The following is a 21,608-nucleotide window of genomic DNA, read 5'->3' as shown; positions in this document are numbered from 1 at the left end:
GCACTTAATATGTGTATAATATACACATGACAGTGTATAAACATAGTATACATATAGCCTGTATATCTGTAATATATTTGATTAATATTCAAACAGCAAATTCATATTTCAGTTGCCTCAGTCAATAGAAAACGCCTTATTTAATTATATCTAATTATTCTAATTAACTATTCAAATAATCTGTTCTCTATATTAATTATTAATTATTATAAGTTGACATTTAATTTCTAAATGTCAAAATGTCAAATATTTAAATTTATTTTTTAATTCTATGCATGCTGTTAATGGTAAATAGCATCAAATAAAAGAAAAAAGATAAAAAGAAAAGAGGGTTCCACAAGGTGAGAATTTATTCAAAAAATTATAGGTGCTAAAACAAAATATGTATGGATTGTTTGCAAAAACTGTATGTAGGTTGTATGTAGGTTGTATGCAAGTTGTATGAATTAGTATGCATTTTTATAAATAAAAAGAAAAAACTTTTATTCCCCCTTATAGCAAGTCAGTTAAGTGAAACATTACTTGAAGTAAAGTGAAACTTCAGAAATCAATGTGTAAATAACACAAGAATGCACCATAAAATATGAAAAATCTTTTTTTTCTTTTAAAGTAATGCTCACAAACATTTTGTAATGAAATCGTAATAAACTTTGAGCAGTTTTTCATCATTTTTTCTTATGGTTAAGACTTAAACGTCATGCCAAGGATTTCATTTCACTAATGTAAAGTTCACTTATGTCATGGATCATCTCAAGTTTTATAAATTTAACAAGAAATTAGAAAGTGATGCACACATAACTTTGATAAATGCTTAAAACTGATAAATGCATGAAGTTGACTTAAAAATGTTAATATTTGCATAGAAATGTTAAACAATTGCCATTGTTTGACAATTAAAAAAATTGTCATTGTTTGAAATTTTTACACAACTTTAGTTTTTGAAATTTTTTAAACATTTTTTTGACTTTTTTTATTATATTTGAATTTTTACAAAAAGTTTTAAAATTTTTTAGGTGACGGAAATAGGACTTCAAAAATTAACTAATAAAAATAAGTCCAAATTAAATTTTTGACAAAAAACTTCATTAGTGTGAACTTTTCATCACAGGATTTGAGATTCAAGTCATGACATGACAGGTTTTTGAGATCATTTTCTATTTAACCATTACATATCAACATGAATCATTTTTATTTAACTAAATTTAATAGTTAATTTTAACAGAGTCTTTATCAGATCTTCTCCTTCGTTTGTAAGAGTATTAATTTAAAAAAATGCACTAATAATTAATTATGCAAAAAAATAAAAAAAATGAAAATTTGCTTACACGATATTTTAATTTATTGTAATCAGTTCTAATGAAACCCTGAATAACACTTTTAGGTGCAAAACTAAAAAATGGCGGCAAAACATACTCAAATTCCACAGTAATGTTGGGTACTATTTTAAATGTTGGGTAAATTCGTAAGTTGAATATTACAACATTTCTAAAAAAGAAAAATATTTATTTATAATATAAATTATCATATAAAGTAAAGAAAAATATTTCACAATTGCATTGCACATTCGAGTTTATAAAAATTAATTTGCCAGTAAAAAAATATTCAAAAAAAGTATAGTTATAAAAATAATTCTTTGAACTAAATTTTAACACATACCTCTCATGAGATTGTTGTCAAATATAAACAGGTAGCTTATTGTTTTGACTTATACTTTTATATATAATAATATAAGGTTATATTTTTATATAAATAATTTTATATTTTTGAAATATCACTAGGAACTAACTACCCTCTCTTATGGGAGGGTAATTAGTTCATGGTAATATTTCAAATTTCCTGAGTTTGGTATTTGTATCAGGTGGCTTTGAAATGCCTAAGTTTATTTCTATTAAGACAAAAACCTTTTCTGAAACAAGGTAGTTGTCACTTCTGTTCAGAATGCTTGAAATCCAAAGAGCTATGAACCAACTAGTTAAATTATTCTCCAGAAAATTCCAACTATTTAGTAACATGTGATCCATGGATAACTGTAGATTTTTCTTGGAGTCATTAATTGCTCCATCATAAGCTTTTGCTTCATTTACTTGTAGAAATCTGTATTGCTAATCTGAATATCTTCTATAACACCAACACCAATTTAAAAAAAATGTAAAAAATGTACCCAACTTTCTTTGTAAGGCAGATTTCTGGCACGATACAAACACTATAATCATTTAGAATATAAATCTCATAGTTTTTATGGGTAAATTTTTTGTATAAAATAAAAAACTTGCTTGTTTGGTAGACTATTGTAATAAGCAAATGCTTGAAATGATAAAAACCTTTAGATAAATGGGCCAAATCAAAAACTCAAAATAAAATATTTATATTAGGCGCAAATGTTATATAGGAACTTAAAAACTTTATCTTCATGAACTGCCTGGTTTTTTTTAAAGCAGTTGTTACGATAGCACCATGACTGACACCATGATTACTCTATTCTAAGTATTTTAGGTCAGAAAAAAAATTTTCTTATTCTCTGGCACTCCTTAAGATTGTTGCCAATGTTTAAAAAAAACATTGTTAATAAAACAAATTAGCGGTTTAAACTTTTTTTTTATGAATACGATTTTCCAACAACTCATTTTCCATTTTTTAATATTTAAAAAATCTGCTTGAAGCATTTTTTTAACCTTTGTTTACCAATAGACATAAGAATAAAAAACTAGTAAAACATTTCTTCGAAATTGTAAATTTGCTCAATTGTACCCCCAGTATAAAGAACTTATGCAGTAGTGGTGTAGTGGATGAATGCTCCCTTTGTACACAAAAGATTCAAGCCCACTATGTCCATAGAATTATGATATAACAACTTCTTGAACTTAGTGGATTATGGGCCATGCAGAGATAAACATATTAGAAAAATAATAACAGGGAAAAAAACAATAATGAAGAACAAAAAAATTAAAAAGTAATCATACTACTTCATGTAGTGCTAAATTCTGTCCAATATCAATGCTTTGAGAAGAAATTTCCGTGAACACAAAAAATTTAAAGGAGTTTACATTTAGAAAAATAGAACAAAAACAGTACAAAATACATTCAATAAACTAAGCACCAAATAGATAAATAATAAAAAAAAAAGAATAAAAGAGAAACAAAAAAAGTTTATGGGATCATCCTTTTTGTTGAATTATCTGCGACTGAAACTAATCAATAAAATGAATAATAAAAAAATATTTAAATCCAAATTGAAAAAATGTGTATTTAGATCATCAAAGAACAATGTTATTGTAAAAAAATCTGCTAGAAAATCTGATTTAACCTTAATAGCGAATACTTGGACTCTCAGACTCTAACATAATAAATAGCCAAAATCATCACTTAGATAGAGATAAATGAGGAAGTAGTGATATATATAATCATACAATACTGAAAATAGTGCAATACTGACAGTGGTACAGTACTGACAGTTGTACAATACTGAGAGTGATACAGTACTGATAGTAGTACAATACTAACTGTGGTACAGTACTGACAGTGGTGCAGTACTGAGAGTAGTACAATACTGACAGTGGTACAGTACCGACAGAAGTACAATACTGACAGTAGTACAATACTGACAGTAGTAATTGTTGATGGATCTCTGAAAGCTACTACAGAATTCAGGAAACCTGACTACCAGCTGGACTCAGAACCAAAAAACTGAGTTTTAAAGCCATACCGTCATTAGGAGATAACAGAATAAGATGCTTAGCCATAAAGACAGAGACACAAGCAAAACCTATGCATTGATTCAAGAAGATACGACATTCAACATCCTAAACTGGTAAAATTACAAAACTGGTTTTAATGTTAATTCTATTTTGTGCTACAATTAACAATAATTTTTTTCATGCTCCTAATGTTCATGACGAATTATTTAATAAATCATAATAATTTGTTGTATTTCTTTAAAATTTATTTTAACACAGTGCCTTCAAATAGTAACACTGTCTGTCTCTCTCTACAAAGAGTGTTTATTAATAGAGGAAGTCTTAATAAAACTTTTTTAGTTAGTAACTAAGCTCTAACTAAATTTAACTAATCTTCATAACTTTTTAATTTTAATTAACTCTTCCCTAAGGTATTTCATGTACTGCAACTGATAATGAACATGTTTCAATTTTTTAACAGATGTTTTACAAGTTTCTTATTGGTCATTAATTTAAGATTTAATTAAATATATAAATTTTTAAATAAATTTCAAGGTTTATATAAATATAAAATTTAAATAAATAGATAGGTTGTTTATTAATTAATTTAAGAACCAATTGTTTATTGATAGAATTTACAAATTGTATCAATAAACAATTGAGTCTTCAAATTTATAAGGTTAAGTTATCATAAATATATGCCAGTTATTATTATAATTACGATTTTATTTATATATTTATGGCATTTTTTTTCCTAATACATTAATAAAAAGTTAGATGCTTGACACTTTCGATAATAGTTTACAACTTAAATTGTATTAACAAATACAATAGATTTATAAAAAGCTAGAAGTTAGAAAAACTGTTATAATCATACAAAATAATTTTTTTAAACAAAAGTTTTTATTTGTATCTGCAACTATTATAATATAACTATTTACATAATATTTATGGTTATTAATAATATTTATTACTAAAACCATAAATCTTAAGGTTTGCAAAACCTTTTATTAAAGGTTTTGTAAACCATAAAATTTATGGTTAAACTGGGCCTCTGGAAGTTCAACCTGTTTCTCTGCACTGCAACCTTGTTTAACAAGTTTGTGTATCGGAGTCCAGGGTTAGGAGAGAGTTACAAACAGAATTTAAAAAAATCTGTTTTGACTGTGGTATTAGCCTTTTCATATAAACCTTCATATAATACAATTTCATTAGGTGAAAATGAAATTTTATTACAAAAGATTTGATTTTTGGCTTGAAAGTTTAACTTAATATTTTATTTAATCAAAATAAAAGCAACATTTAACCATTAGCTAAATTTTTTTTTTTCATGTCACCTTTTGTAATTAATTTTTTAAATAGTATATTTATTAAAATTATATACAATAAATTTTTTAAAATTATATTAAATAAATGTTTATTTCCATCTTTAGTTGTTTTGTGCAATTTATGATGTATATTATGAAGTAGTTTATTCTTAATGTAACTATAATTTTCGGAGCTTGAGATACTTTAGTTTTTTCAATATTTTTGTTATTTTCTTTGCTTTATATGTATTAGAACTAAAGAAAATTTATGAATATGCTAAATACAGTAGTACAGATAATAATCCAGAACATTCTATCAAGCTTATATATAAATATTTCTATTTCGTTTTTCAACAGTATTTTATTTCCTTAAAAAAAATATTTTTGTTTCCTTATTTTTAAACAAGTTTATAAAGCACATATTTCCTTAAAAATGTTTCCTTATTTTGAATAATTTTATAAAGCACATATTCCTTTAAAAATATTTCTTTATTTTGAATAATTTTATAAAGCACATATTTAAAAATGTTAAAATTGAAGTAAAGCGTTTTGTAAATTAGACTTTAAAACATCTTTAGGTAGAAGGTTTTAAAAATCTTTAGGTAGAAGGTTTCTTTTTTTTTCTTATTCTTTAGTTCTCTTTTTTTTTCTTATTATTCTTTTTTTTTTACTTTCAATATACCTCATCATCATCATCATCATCATCATCATCATCATCATCATGATCATCATCATCATCATCATCATCATCATCATCATCATCATCATCATCATCATCATCATCATCATCATCATCATCATCATCATCATCATCATCATCATCATCATCATCATCATCATCATCATCATCATCATCATCATCATCATCATCATCATCATCATCATCATCATCATCATCATCATCATCATCATCATCATCATCATCATCCAACAATTTACCTCATCATCATCATCCAACAAAGGTAGGATAACCTTTGATATTTTACTTGAAAGGAATATATATTAGAAATATTTATTATAATTTATTATTCTTACATAATTTCTTTAATTCTACTTAGACATTCTATCTTATATCATTAATTTAGTTTGTCTACTGTTTACTGTTGGAATATGGTCTTAATTTAGAAACTTACAAAATTTTAAACTAACTTTCAAATCACTAGCTAACTGTTTAATAAAAAAAATTAATTCAGCATAATTAACGCCATGAGAGGTGGTGTCAGAAGGTATATTGTCCTGGGGCCCATACTTATAAAGTATTATAAAGTATTATAATTGAATTATAATTAATACAATTCTAATATAAATTATATTAGAAGTAAATTATAAAGTATTATAATTGCCTTTTTAAACAAATTGCAAATGTCTTTTGTTGAGCAAAACAATTTTATAAGCTAAGTTATTTGGAAATTATTCTAAAAGGAAAATATATAAAGAAAAAAATTATGTATAAACTACTTTGAACACATTATTTAGAAGCATTTATAGTTTGTATTGTTTGAGTACTTTAGATTATTAAAATACCACAATTCATTTAAAGTATCGCATACTTTTAATCAATTGCGGTATTTTAAAACAAAAGTCAATGAATGTTAGAGAATTGTCTATTTGATTCTACAGTTTATTTTATTTTTATGTTATAGTTTAATCAGTTGTATATGGAATTTTGTTATAAGGAATAAAACATTCAATTATAAAAACTGATTTATTCAAAATAAATATGATGCATAAGAACAGAGATGTAGCAAAGATTTAGGCAACGAAGCAAAAATGAAAAAAAATCACCTTTTTTACAATAAAATTTAAAAATATTACTTTTTATGTTAAAATTAGCTTTTTTTTGGACCTCTTAAAGCCTTTGCGCTTAGGGCAATTTAGTCCATGATCGCCCCTTGCTTTACTATTGCTTAAGAAAATTTGTTACAATTATTGCTTTTTAAAACCATCGATATATCATATACAGAATGTTTTATTTACAGGAATGAGTTACTTCCAATTTATATAAAATTTTATTTAGTAGTCTAATAAAAAATGAAATACCATCACAAATCTAGAGCTCAAAAAAGGAAAGAAAGATTGTTGAGGTTAAAAAATGTAAATGAAAAACATACTCTACTTTAAAGTTATGGATTTTCAGTGTCTTCAAAAAAAAAAGATTCAGAAAATCAATACCATAATGTAGAAGCAATAACGATTTTAATAATTTCAGCAATAATGACAATGTTGTTGAACAAGTTGTAGATTTAATTAATGACTGGCAACTTCCAGATCCTGATAACATTAAAAAAAAGCTGATGTGGAGCAGACGATGTTTTCATTTCTATCAACAATATCTAGTTGTTATAAATAGGAATATCTAGAAATTATAAATCAGGTATAGCTGATGATATTATTAAAATAAAACTGTTTGACTTTTATGTTAGTAGTCTAAAAAATGAAAGACCAAACGCTTCTAAAATTGAGTAAACAGTTCGTAAGGTTCCAGAAAAGATTCCACCTCAATTTCCAAAAGATGTCAACATATATTCACTTCCTGTTTGTATAGTGTGTACAAGTATGAAAAATGGAGGAGCTGTTTCCTGTGATTGTCTTGTTAGAAGCAAAATGAAACAACTGTTGTTTTGTTTTCCTTGTCGCCTTTTTATTGAACTATCAACAACAAGTATGTTGCTTATGCTTAACCACTATGTCTGGGTATCATTTTCAAAGGGAATGGCAAAAATTACATGACAAAATTCCAGTGCATTGAAACAGCCGTAACCATAAATATTGTTATGTTAAATGGTGGCAATTAGAAAAAAGTATTGACTCTGATTCTGCTATCAATATTATGCTGCAGAGCATTAAGAATCAAGCATCGCACTGGAAACAAGTTCGAAACTGAATTTTAGATGTCACACTGTTTCTAGCTGAACGAGGTTTGGGATTTAAAGGAACAAGTGATTTAGTTAGCAGCAAATTACAATTTTTTGGGCATTTAAGAATTGATGAGACATTATGACTGTCTTGAAAAAACATCTGAACTAAGTTGTGAAATCACAAAAATTGAAGAGAAGACAACAAGTAAATTACCTTTCACCGGAAATTCCAAATGAGTTTATAGAGCGTTGTGCCAAAAAGGTAATAGACGTTATTTTAAGGGAAATTTTAAAATAAAACATAGGAAAAAAAATGTTTAAACAAATTTTTAAAAAAAAGTCTAAAGAATTAAAAAAAAAACATCGGTCAGCTAGGATTGACAGTGTAAAAACTTTTGCAGAACATATTTAAAGATTTTAAGAAGTTTAAAGAGTGCTATCCAAGACTTAAAGAAGCTAAATCTGACTGCCGAGACTTGATCAGATATCAAACGCATTGGATAAACTTGGGTTCATTTGAGTGCACCATACTCGTGAACATCTGATTTAAAGTTTTAACAACCATCAAATGTAGAAACACGGTTCTGTAAGCCAGAGATGCACCTTTAGATGTGGAGGTTTTAAATTTAAAAAGCCTTATTGATGACCTCTTATTATTGAGAAACAGCTGGAATTCAATTTTAAATGAATGTCAACTTGTTGCCAAAAAATCTGGGTATGGTTTCCAATGACATATTCCTGGAGAAAAGACAGAGAAGAAAAGCTAGATTTTCACCAGTGCAAAACTTTGTTTCAAGCATGATATTTTTTATGTTCTTTTAGACTGTGTCATTGGTAACCTGATTGGTATATTGGCCTTTTGAGGCAGCCAAAGATTTTGAGGAAATATTAGGTGTTGTATGGAAATACATAACATTAGATAAAGATCTGCAGTGTAAGAAAGCTTCATCTATTTGTGTTAAATACAACACTGATGTTTCTCTTTGATTTGACAAGTTAAAACATTTAAATGCAATTCACGCGCCAAATCTTGAAAAAATAGTTTTATCGCTGTTTCAATTATTAAACAAACTCTGTGAGTTGAAGCTTGATTCTCTTTTCCCAAATATTTTAGTTGTTCTTATAACCTTTTGTACTTGTCCAGTGACCGTTGCGCAAGCAGAATGCTCTTTCAGCACGGTTACAAGATTTAAAAATGTTTTACGCTAAACAATGTGTCAAGATCAACTTTCTACTTTGATGCAGTTATCTATCTTTTTGCAAGCCAAAAAACTTGCAAAGCTCATTTTGGCTAATTGTAATACAATTGAATACAATTATTTATTTTGTTTTAAAATTCAAAATAATATTTTTTTAAAAAGAAAATCAGAGAATACTCTTGTTTTCTAAAAACATATTTGCTGACATATGGAGGCTTTATTAATACTTTCTTTTTTAATTTCTTTTATTTTCTTTTTTTAAATATTTCAAGTAAATTACTAATAATATCAATATTAAAGAAACTTGATTAAAAGACATTTTAGTACAAAATATTTTGCTAAATAAACTAATTTCTATTAACTAAAATTTGTTTAAAAAATGCAAGGATTCATTGACCAACCTAACTAATTAAAGACACATCATATTATAGACTTTAAGTTTGATAAATTCAAGTTATCTTTTTAATATGGATATGAATATTACTGTAAAAAATAAAAAAAAAGGGCTCGCAAAAATTTTTACCCCACGCACTATGCATCGTTTAGCGGAAATAGGATTTTTGGAAATAGGATTTTTTGATTTTTCATATTTAAACTTTTTAAGTTTTTTTTTTGCATTCAGTTTTTAATTTTCTATAAAAAAAAAAATCAGTCTTATTTTTTTTAAACTTTTGATATTTTAAGGGTTTTTTCAAGGTTTTAGAAAACTCGCATTTTTGTTAAAATCCTTTCAAGGTATATGATAAGTGTTAAATTTTTATATTATTTTTATGCGAAATTAAAATAATCATATATTTAATTGAATGTATTTTTTGCTGATTTTTTTGATTTCTTAATCATTGATTGATTTGAGCATGTGGTCACAGAGGTCGCCTCGTTTTTTTTGAATAAAATATAGCTACTGTGAATTGACTTTACTGCCATGCAAAAATATTCAGGCGACCTCTGTGACCTTATGCTTTAAAATCACTTTTACTAATGTGAGTTTTATTTAAAAACTGACTAAATTCTGTGAAGTAAATGAAAATTCCGTAGTTCAATAACATACAATTTTACCATGCGAAGGATTACACCACTACACCACTACCATGCGGTAGTGGTAGTACCACTACACCACTACCATGCGGTAGTGGTGTAGTGGTAAAGCGCTCGCTTTAAAAGCGAGAGGTTCCGTGTTCGATCCCCACTACGTCCCTGGTAGTACCGCGCTAAACTTGTTTCTCTGCGCAGCGGCCTTGTTCACCAAGGTTTGTGTTTCGGAGTTATAGAGTTAAGAGAGGGTTATAACCACTATTAAGTAGCCTCCTCATCTGAAGTGGCCTTCTCGGCCTTGAGGAGGCGAATAACAAAAAAAAAAAAATTTTATAAATTATCAAAATGGCTACATTCATTCTTTGTCAACTTTTAACACATGCATTTCCCCCAAGGCATGCATTCTTAAAAAAAAAATTTTAAAGCCTGTGCCAAATGTTTGCAGTCTAAGTTTATTGCACTAAATAATGCTGGCTGTATGGTTAGTTTCACAATTTTTCGAAGACTGGCTTTTGAGTTGATAAAAAACTTTAACAAATGTGGGAAAAAAAGCAGTTTGTTCTTCACTAAATACAAAGATTTTCTGGATAAAAAAATAAAATACAAATTATATGTCTCATAAGTTTTTTATTACTTTTAAAGTAAAATTTTATATATATATATATATATATATATATATATATCATATATATATATATATGTATATATATATATATATATATATATATATATATATATATATATATATATATATATATATATATATATATATATATATATATATATATATAGCATAGAACAAGAAAAATTTAGTTCCAGTACCTGAGTTGCATATATTAATTGGAATAGTTACAAGTTAGACATTCTTGTTTGTGATATTGCTGATCAAGGAAAACTTGATTCATTTCCAGTTATTTAATGTTTAAGAAAGTTTAAAGCTGTAAAGCAAGCTACCTTTGCAAAAAAATTATTGGTGATATGGAATCTGCTGTTATGGAATTTAAGACGACTTATGCTAGTTTAATGGAATATATTATTCATTATTTTGAAAATATTTCTTTAAATATAACATGGAAAGTTCATATTGCAATTAACCATATTGTACCATTTCTAAAAAGTACCAATACTGATAATGGACTTGGAATTTACTCAGGACAAGCAGGTGAATCTGTTCATCATGAGTATCAAAAAACATGGATTAAGTATAAGAGACAACAAAACAACTCTGATTATGCTAAACGATTGAAGTTAAGTGTTGTCAAATTTTCAACATTTAATAAATAGTTAACATGTTTATAATTTAAGTTAATATATTGTTGACCCACAATAATGTCAAAAAGTGTTGCTTCTTAAGTATTTTAAAGCATGTAAGATTAAGTATCGATAAAATTTAATACTATTTATGTAATTCTAAAGCTTAGTCTAGATATTTGTTCACATTAAATCTGTTTATTATATTTTGTTATTGTTTTTTACCTCAACTTTTTTGCTATGTTATCTGTTGTAGAATATATGTTCAAACACTTTTTAATGCATTTGTAATATAGTAGTGGTGTAGTGGTAAGAGCGCTCGCTTTGTAAGCCAGAGGTTCCGAGTTCGACTCCCACCACGTCCCTGGAAGTACCGCGCTCAACTTAGTTTCTCCGCGCAGCGGCCTTGCTCGGCATGGTTCGTGTTTCGGAGTTAAAGGGTTGAGAGAGGGTTGCACCACAAATAAAAACTAAAAAAAATAAATAATAAAAAACATAAAAAATAAAAAAAACAAAAGAGTAGCCTCCTTGACTGTAGTGGCCCCCCCTCGGGCCTTGGGGAGGTGAATAATCTTAAAAAAAATAAATATATATATATATATATATATGTGCACACATTTTATACATGTTTTAGAAGAAATACTGTAACAATGGGAACACCTGAAGCAGGTATATATACTGCACCTTGTGCGCCAAAACCTAGAAAATCTTTTTCAGAACTCACGAGTAGGATGAAACGCAAAATAACTGATAATCTTCAGGGAAAAGAACTGGAAGAGCTTCAACATGCTGTAAAAAGATTTGCATCTAATCCCTTTACTGCACCCAGGTCTACTTTATATGGTCCAAATTTATCATTGCATACTTTTTGCAATTTGAGACTAACAGACAGAACATGGGCTGAATTTAAGAAAATTTTTACACAAAATCATCATCTTGTTCCTCCAGGTTTAACCAAGTTAAAAGAATACAAAAAAAATTGACATATCCAGAGCATGAGGAATATTCAGAAACTGAAGTAAAATGTAGTCTCTTCAATATGATTAAACATTCAGTTTCTAGAGTGTTTGAGTATCTTTTGGAGGATGAAGATAATCCTATTAAAGTTTTAGCACAGGAGGAACATGATAACATATAGGTTATTTGCAAAGTGGGAGGTGATGGTCAGAGTGACCGATCTGAGTTTCAGAATGCAGCAACTATGAAGAGAGGTGTGGATGATTCCACTGTGCATAGCATAGTGTTTGTACTGTTGGAGATTCGAAGTGGAAAAAAGGTAATATGGAAAAATTGTAATCCAAATAGTCCAGATGCAACCCATCATCTTATGTTTTGTTTTGCCAAAGAGACTGCTAGTTTTATTCAAGAGAAGTTTGAACATTTACAAAATGAAATTTTATCTTTAGAAAATATTAAGTTTAAGGAGTTTAATTTGGAAACTATTTGGAATAAAGATAAACTTGTAGACAAGAATATATTAAAACTTGGAGTTTGCAGTCTTCATTTGTGGATACGCAGCATGTAGTGGGTCTTCAATACTGCTTGCAAACTTCCTGCACTGAAACAAAGAAGACAAATTCTAGCAAAAAACAGCAAAGAATTTAATGAAAACAAAAAAAAATCCCAGCACTTATTCAAAACACAATTAAAAATAAGGGTATCATTTGTCAGGAAGGGAAGTGGTACATCTAATACTGGCAATGTTGCACGAAAATTCTTTAATAAACCATCTGTGACTGGAAGAATTTTAAATTTGAATACCAATATGATCAAACTATTTAGGGACCTGTTCATTGATACGAACAGTACAACCACAAGACCAAATGTAAAAAATTTTAAGCCGAAATCTGAACGTCTGTTTGATCTCATTTCTAATGATCAGTTTTTAAAAGTCATTCCAATGTCACAGTCTGTGCATAGAATGATAGTTCATAATGTTTCTTTTATTAAATATTTTAAGTATCCATTAGGTTCTTTGTCTGAGAGTGCCATTGAAGCCAAGAACAAAGCCAACAAAACTGCACAAGTAGATCATCACGTTTAACTTTTTTTGCAAAAAATACTAGGGATACAGCTAATTATTTATTTATGACATCTGACATACTGCAAGAAGAACAAAATGCAAGTGGTATAAAAGCTATAATGCAAGAAGATTCAGCTGATAACTGTTCTTAAGGTAAATATTGGAGAAAGCTATGTGTATCTTTAAATTTAGATATTTAATGTTATCGCTTAATTCTATTAATGATACATTTTAGGTGCTGGTGGTAGCCAATCTGATACTTCTGAGGCCTTTTCACATAATCAACACAGTATGTTTTTTTTATGCTTGCAAAAAAAAAAAACTCAATTATATCTATTTATTACACTGAATACAGTTTTTTTCTTGAATGTATAATTATTAGAATTAAAATTTGATAATAGATAATTTTTATAATAAATGGGTATATCTTAAACTATACTATTCATTACAATAATGAAACTTTTTAAAATTTTAATATTTGTTGTTAAATAATTTTAGGAAGTCAAAGAGTAATGGTTCGTATTAAAAAAAGAAATCAAGGAAGTATCATTAAACCATGCAGCTGTAATTGATAAGCAAATTTCAAAAAACATTTATTTTCATAGCCACATATTGTTAAAAACCTATTTTAGCATCACAACCTTATTCTGCAATTGAAGGGAATGGAACTTTTTTATTTATTTCACTTTTATTTATAATAAAATACTTATATGTTATTTCTTTTTTTATTTAACATGAAAATATACATTTTAGAGAAGGTGCTGGTGCATGTTATTTCCTTTTTTATTTAACATGAAAATATAAGTAGGAGACAAAAAATGCCTGTAACCCCTAAAAAAGATAAACTGATATATCAGACTTAAAGTTTTAAATATCAAAAACTATCGGTTTCATGTTTTTTTTAATCAAAAATCGAATAAGTATGGATAAACCGCAAAAAAACCGGAATGAAAATAAACCGCCAAAAAAACCGGACTTTTTTTTATAAATATATGTATAAACAAACAATATCTCATAATTGATGCTTTGTTAAAAAAATTACTTCAAAATGTTAAATAGTTCGCTAGTTATAAGGCTATTTCCGTTTTTTCTATCAGTGCAACGCATAGTGCCGCGGTCCGGCTTGGCTCTCTGCGGCCCTGATTAAGGTAAGTATATCATTATTTTCGGGTAAATAATAAGGCGGGTTTGTACTCTTAATTTTTATTATATTGCTTTTTGTGTAACAATTTTAGTTTTTAGTGGGTTTTTATTTTATTTTATCAGATTTTGAATATTTTACGTAATGTAATATTCTCATTAATGAGTGTGTAATATTATTTCTATGAAACCTCACAAAATCTAGCCCTTTATAAAATGATTTAAATGTATAGCTGCTTTAGATGTGGTTAGAAGTAGTGTTTTGCATTACCACAGCTGGCAAAATCCAGGCATCTGGCAATTCTGACACAAAATTCAATCTATCTTAGCTTTACTATTTAAAAGCACATGGTGAGTGTAGAAATAGTTCTTGCATCATCATCTTTTTTTTAACTTTACAGCTTTACATCAGTTCTGACTAAGGTTTAAAACTTTACTGACTTTTTCATTTACTCATATATGCAGGGTGAAACACCAGTGTATTAGTAAGTTAAATTTAACAGAGCAACAACAATGTAGCACAATCGGACAACATTCAACAGGAACCAATTAAAAATTTGGCATATCATGAAGTTGAATTTACAATCAATTGAATTTACAAGTTTTTTTCCTGTTTATCAAAAAAGAACCAACTACAATATCTGCTGCTTAAGAGTTACAATACAAAAAGTCAATTTTTAAAGCTTTAAAATATTGATTTTATATGCCTTTCAGTCATAAAATATTTTTTAAATACCATTATCTCAGCTATAGATTTTTGTAGTTAGGAACCAATTACAAAAAGTACTAACTACTTTTAATTGTTGTACAATTTTTATTAGGTAGCACTTTTTTTTAAGAAAAAATAATTTTTTTTATAAAAAAGCTTAATAAATCAAGTTTTATTGAATTTTTAATTTTAATGTAAAAAAGTTCTCCTTAAAATTTATTTATTTTTTGAGTATTTTATGTTTTCTGTATTGAAATGAAAATCATTAAATAGTTTATATACATTATATAAAATTATTAAATAGTTTATATACATTAAATAGTTTATATACAATAAATGCACTTAAAAATACACCTAATACATTAAATACAATTCAAAGCAACTGGAAAATAAAAGGAAATAGAAATTAAAATCATAAATGGATGAATTATAAGTAAAATTTAGCTTTTGTAAAAAAAAAAAAAATAATTACCTATTTAACCCTAAACTATTAACACAACCCCATGTTGTGACTGTTTAATCTGTTATACAAATAAAAATAGCTTTGTTAGCTAATTTCATGCTTATTTGCTCTAATATACTATCATAGTTTTCTCTAATTACCTCTTAGTGTTTACACACTTATTGTATTATTAATGATTACTATTTTATAACAATAAATAGTTTCGAAGTTACCCTAACAATTTAATTCAACAAAAAATAAATAAAAATCTGCTAAAGAAATAAAATATAACCAAAAAACATAGAAACATACCCTAACACAGTTACTATATTGGAAACATTCCAAAACAATTCTTCTAAAACAATAAAAATACACTTAAGAAGAAGCCATTTTCTGGCTGGTGTGAACACACAAGTTACTTTGTGTGAGCACGCATACTTTTATCATAAAAATTATATAAAAAATAAATGAATATAGTTACACTATTTAGCTTGTTATTAACAATCATTAGAATTTCTAATAAAATTTGTGTAACACAAAGAATAATGATGCGTAAACATCTTAGATTTAATAATGCTTAAACATCTTGGACTTGTTACATAGACACATTCAATCACTGGTGATAGCGCATCCTTGTAATAAACTCTTGAAAACAAAAAATTGAGGGTTTGGAATCTAACTGCATTAACTACCCAACAAGCTATTTTAAGTTCACTCCATTTGTAAAAGTTACTTTTGCAACTTATTTTTTTTCTCTGCCAGCTATAACCCATTAGTTTTTGAACTTTTGTGAATCTTGTAAACTGGTACTACCTGCCCAATATTCTGCTGCTTTGTAGGGTTTGGTTTTTGAGGCAAAAAATAGTAGAAATATATTCTGACTTAAAATTCCCATATCTCAGGGTTCTTGGTTGAGTAAAGGCTAGAGATGGTATCTTTATAAAAATACTATGCAAAGACTTAGGGGGTAAGCAGAATAATTTTGTTGACCACCTCACACCCTTTTTTCATGACTTAGATATAAATCTGTGCTAAATTGTTTCCTAACTAAGATGACGAATGCTACATCTTCTTGACTTTATTCTCAATCAGAGATAATAGGAAGAGTTGCATAATGACTAAGCAATTCTTCTTAATATCTCCTAATAAGGGTACAGCTCTAAAACTCAGTTTATTAGTTCTGAGACTGGCAGGTAGTAAGGTTTCTTAAATGTTGTGATAGCTATAAGAGAGGCTGATTCTTTCAATAGCTGTAAAATATTGGAGAATAATGCCACGTTGCGCATGAATGGTTTCCCTGATAATGCTTTTGGTGTGCATTTTCAGGCAACATGAGCCCTAAATTACAACTTTGGGTTAATTAGCAAGACTGAGATAATTGCATAGCTGATTGCTTGGGATCACATACTGTATCTATAAATGAGTCAAGTTCACTTTAACTTAAACCATTCTCAAAGTCATTGAAAATGTTAAATATAAAAACCCATCACCAGCACCTAATTGTTTTAATATATCTTTCTATTCTTTAAAGTAACTTTCCATCTTACCTCTCGCAAAATTCACCAGACTTGCTCTTTGTGAGACTAATTTAAATTTGGCTGTCCTTCTTCAGATATCAGTATTGATTGCTACTATTCTTTGATTTACAAAGACTCTGATAGTCACATGCTTGGCTTGGGGGTTTACTTACACATCAATAGTTGTCTAAAAATCAGGTTTGAATCCTCTGATCATTCTTTTATGTGGTTCCGCTTAACACCTCTTTGTGACAGTTCATGGGCTGATGTCTTTTTACCTCCGGTGATAAATATGTCTCCAATATAACCTCCTGAATCTAGGCAGGTATATAAGCTTTTATTCCTTATTGTTGGTTCCAATATAACCTCCTGAATCTAGGCAGTTATATAAGCTTTTATTCCTTATTGTTGGTTCCAAGTCAAGTCTCATTTTACTCAATTATTTGACTTCTAATTGCTGCTACATCTAATTGTAATCATTTTTTTCATATTTTTCATAAGAACAAATCTCTTGAGAATAAACCCATATTCATTATTGCTCAAAATCAGTCTAAAAAGGTGTTACCTGATGCTAAGCTTCATTATTCCCAACTAACTAAATCTTGTATCTTATCTCAGAAGTTAGGCTGTAGAGAGTTTTGGAAAACTCTCTACAGCCTAACTTCTGAGTTGTCTTCAACAGTGTCATTAACAAAGGTAGGTCTAAAATTCCATTTCTCATTAATGGGACTGACCTTATTAACTCTCCTAAGGATAAGGCAGAATTATTTGCTAATAAATTTTCTAATAATTTGACACTTGATGTAATAGCCATATTCTTCCTGTTATTCTAGTTAAATAGGTTAAACCATTGTTAGACATCCAAATCAATCTGGCTTCCATTCCAACTTTGAAGCCATTTCTTAATTAAACTCTTCTACAATTTGTGATCCAGACAACATTTATAAATTCATGAATTAGATGGAGGCGGTGAGGCAAGGGCTATTGACATATCTAAAGTTTTTAATAAGGTCTGAAATGCTGGCCTTCTACATTGCTTTGTATGGTGTGTCTGGGAAAATTTTTGCAATTACTAAATCATTTCATTCTAACCGCTTTATTAAAGTCATTTTCAAAGAGAAACACTCTACTTCATTTCCAGTAACTACTGGCATACCTCAAGGTTCTATCCTTGGTCCTATATCGTTTCTTATCTACATCAATGATCTTTCTGATAACCTTACATCTAAAGTGGCTCTATTTGCTGACAACTCAACTTTTTACTCATGACAAAAAATCTTCTCTTTTTGATCGCTTAGAACAATCAGCTGATCTAGAATCTGACCTTATTTCTGTAACAGCTTAGGTCTTGCCGTGGCTTGTGAACTTTAACCTAAAAAACTCATTTGTTTACTGCAAACAACTATTGCAATACTGTTAACATTGGTGTATTAATGAATGGGAACCTTCTCACTGAGTTCTCTTTATTACTGAAGTTGCAATAACAAAAATAAATTTTTATCTTAATTGAGAAGGAAACTAATATGAAATATTTCTTTTGTGTTTTTTTTTTTGGCGCAAAAAAGTCAGCCATCAGCCTTTCTGTTTGGTTCAGTTGTGCAAAAGACCTGTTGTAAAGATAACCTTGGTACTAGGGTATGTATATCTCAATATAATTATGTCACTGTACATTGTGAAAATTGACACATATAAAAGAATATAAATTTAATGGCCACTTATCTATCAAAGATCTATCAGTAAAACTAATTAGTTAAACTCAATAAAGTCTCATCCTTTTACTGTGACTGCTCCTAAGTGCTCCAAAAATACCTATTTGTCTAGTTATTTTCCTTGAATATCAGTTCTTTAGAGCTCACTTCCTTCATTATGCTTTCCTGATTTATATAATTTGCAATCTTTTAAGTCATCTATCAATCGTTATCCTGCTCTATAAATTTCATCTTTTCTTTTCCACTAACTTCCAACTCTAATAGTGGTTGCTTGCAGCCTTGTTGGAAGTGAAGATGTTTAAAAAAAACGAAAAAAAAACTAATATACCGTAAAATTACAAGTAGCATATTTTATACAAAAAGTTTAATGTTCTTGATATTATTCAAATAATAATTTTAATCTTTGGTTAAATGCACTAATTGTCGTTTGATCAAAGGTGCATACATGTAATAGGATTTTGGGTCAACTCTATTTTCAAATGCATAAAGTTTAGTAACAAAATTGTATATATCATAAAGTTTTGTTACAAAATTGCAAAAACAAAAACAAAACAAAACAAAAACTCAACACTAATAACAAGGTTCTTTAACTTAATTGAATTTAAACTTTGTAAAAAGTTTAAAGTCAAATTAAAAGTTCTTAAAAAAAAATAAGTTTCAACCAAAAGCTTTAAAATGTTTAACAAAAAAAGGTTAAAAAATGTTTAATGAATAAATATTTAAAACACCTAGTTGACTGATCCTCAATCAATAATATATCTACAGAGACAACACTATAGAATTAAAAGCGCATATGAAATATTAAAAGCGCATATGAAATATTAAAAGCACATATGAAATATTAAAAGCGCGTATGAAATATTAAAAACGCATATGAAATATTAAAAGTGCATATGAAATATTTAAAGGATAAAAGTTTCCTACTATTTCTTAATCAGTTTTAGTGAGAAAATTACACTTGCTGTAAACTTTTAAATTTTATTGTAACTTTTTTTGTTGTTCATATATTGTACATACAGAGTCTCTAATTATAAAGATACTTTTTAGGACTATATACTTTTAGCAGATCTTTTAAGCTTTTTCACATCCTAGATGGAAAAATTCCAGAGGCTATTCTTTTGAGCTCACATCCAAGATGGAAAAACTCCAGAGGCTATTCTCTTGAGCTCACACCTAAGTAGAAAAATTTACTTATTTTTCAAATAAAACATTACATTAAAAAAATCTTTAACCTGTTATTTTAGCCAACTTTTAAAAATTGAAAGCTCAAAATGATTTAAAAAAAGAATGATCATGCAGTCAAAGGCATAAAATTGCTTTCAGAAAGATTTCTTTTAGTAGTTATTTCTCATTTAAGAACTTCTACAGAATGTGGTCTGATTTCACAACAAATAGGTAAATTGATACATAATTATATGTCCAGGCCATGTATGTAAGCATAAGAATCTTTGCAAATTAAAAGATAAAGAACAAAAAATTTAAGACATCAATACTGAAACAAAAGTTATCAAGGAGTGTATTCAAAAAAAAAAAAAAACAACAAGAAACAAAACAAAACTAAACACTACGGTTTCTTAATTGAAACACTAAACAAGGATGTAAACAACCAGTTAAATGATGCAAGCAAATGCAATTTGAAGTAAAAATATATGCAATTCATTCAACATTATACTCAACATTATATCATTTACATTTTACAACATGCATTCTACAAATACTTATATAACTTTAGTGTTTAGCCCTAATTTACATTAAAATGTATCATATGATTGATCAGCTATATAATAAATCAGATATAGAAGGAGGAGCCTTATCATTTAACTGATTTAAATAAATTTTTATCATTGGTTTTGTAAAGTTTATATGATATATGATATAATTGAGTATATATAATAATAAATAAGAATATATAAAGATACATAATACGTCAAATATATAAAGATACATAATAAGTCAAAATTTTAAAAAATTAACATAAAAAAAACGACTTAGTAAGAAGAATAAAAAGAATGGTGTTTAAGTGAAAAGTTGCTAAAAAAAATGTATAAAAGAATCCTCAGAGGGTTCAAATCTGATTTCATGAAAATTGGTAAACTAATATATAAATGTATCCCCAAGCCAAGCATGTGACCATTAAAGTCTTTGCAAACTAAAGAATACCAAACATGGTGCATAAGACTTGTTTGATAAAACACTGTTTTAACTAGTTTTATTCTTTAATAAGAATCATGAAGCATTCAAAACACTCATGCCTTTTTCTCTCTGAACTAGGAGAACCCAACTACTTTTGAATTTTTATAGTAAGTTTTTCAGTTTTTAATTTAGTTAGTTTAAAAAGGCAGATTATTCAATTATTTAATCTCATAAACACATAAATTGATGTTCTTTAAATTAAAACTTTTGTGTTTTCAGGCACAAATAACGATTGTTGTGAATATTAGTGAATCTGATGAATAACTAGTGACACTGTTTCACACATGAACATCGATTTTGCTATTATCACTTTGTGTTTGTAAGAATCAACCACATCAACATCAGCCAAATGGACTTCAATAAATATAGACTTTTTGAAACAGGAGCTGGCAGACTATTTAATAAATCAAATTTAGAAGAAATCTTATATCTGATTTGAATAAATGATTATCAGTGTTCTTCTAAAGTATATATGATATAAAATAGTATGAAATATATATAAAATATAATGAAAAAAAAAACAATAACATAATAATTAATGAAGATATATTTCT

General features: G+C 27.7%; 1 protein-coding gene across 4 annotated transcripts in view; it reads right to left on the bottom strand.

Annotated features, from left to right (window-relative positions):
- The window catches only part of LOC136080611 (uncharacterized), a 129,393-nt gene that overhangs the window by 5,872 nt on the left and 101,913 nt on the right, over positions 1-21,608 (bottom strand). For all 4 annotated transcript variants that reach the window (XM_065797472.1, XM_065797474.1, XM_065797473.1 and 1 more), the window contains 2 exons: positions 15,948-15,990; positions 1,326-1,485 (listed from right to left, as the gene is read on the bottom strand). In XM_065797472.1, coding sequence (XP_065653544.1) covers positions 1,326-1,485; positions 15,948-15,990 — 203 coding nt within the window. The remainder of the gene's footprint in view (positions 1-1,325; positions 1,486-15,947; positions 15,991-21,608) is intronic.

This window comes from Hydra vulgaris, chromosome 05 (genome assembly GCF_038396675.1).
Source record: "Hydra vulgaris chromosome 05, alternate assembly HydraT2T_AEP".
Taxonomy (NCBI): Eukaryota; Metazoa; Cnidaria; class Hydrozoa; order Anthoathecata; family Hydridae; genus Hydra; species Hydra vulgaris.
Note: the sequence above shows the minus strand (reverse complement) of the source record. Positions and strands in the feature narration are given on the sequence as shown.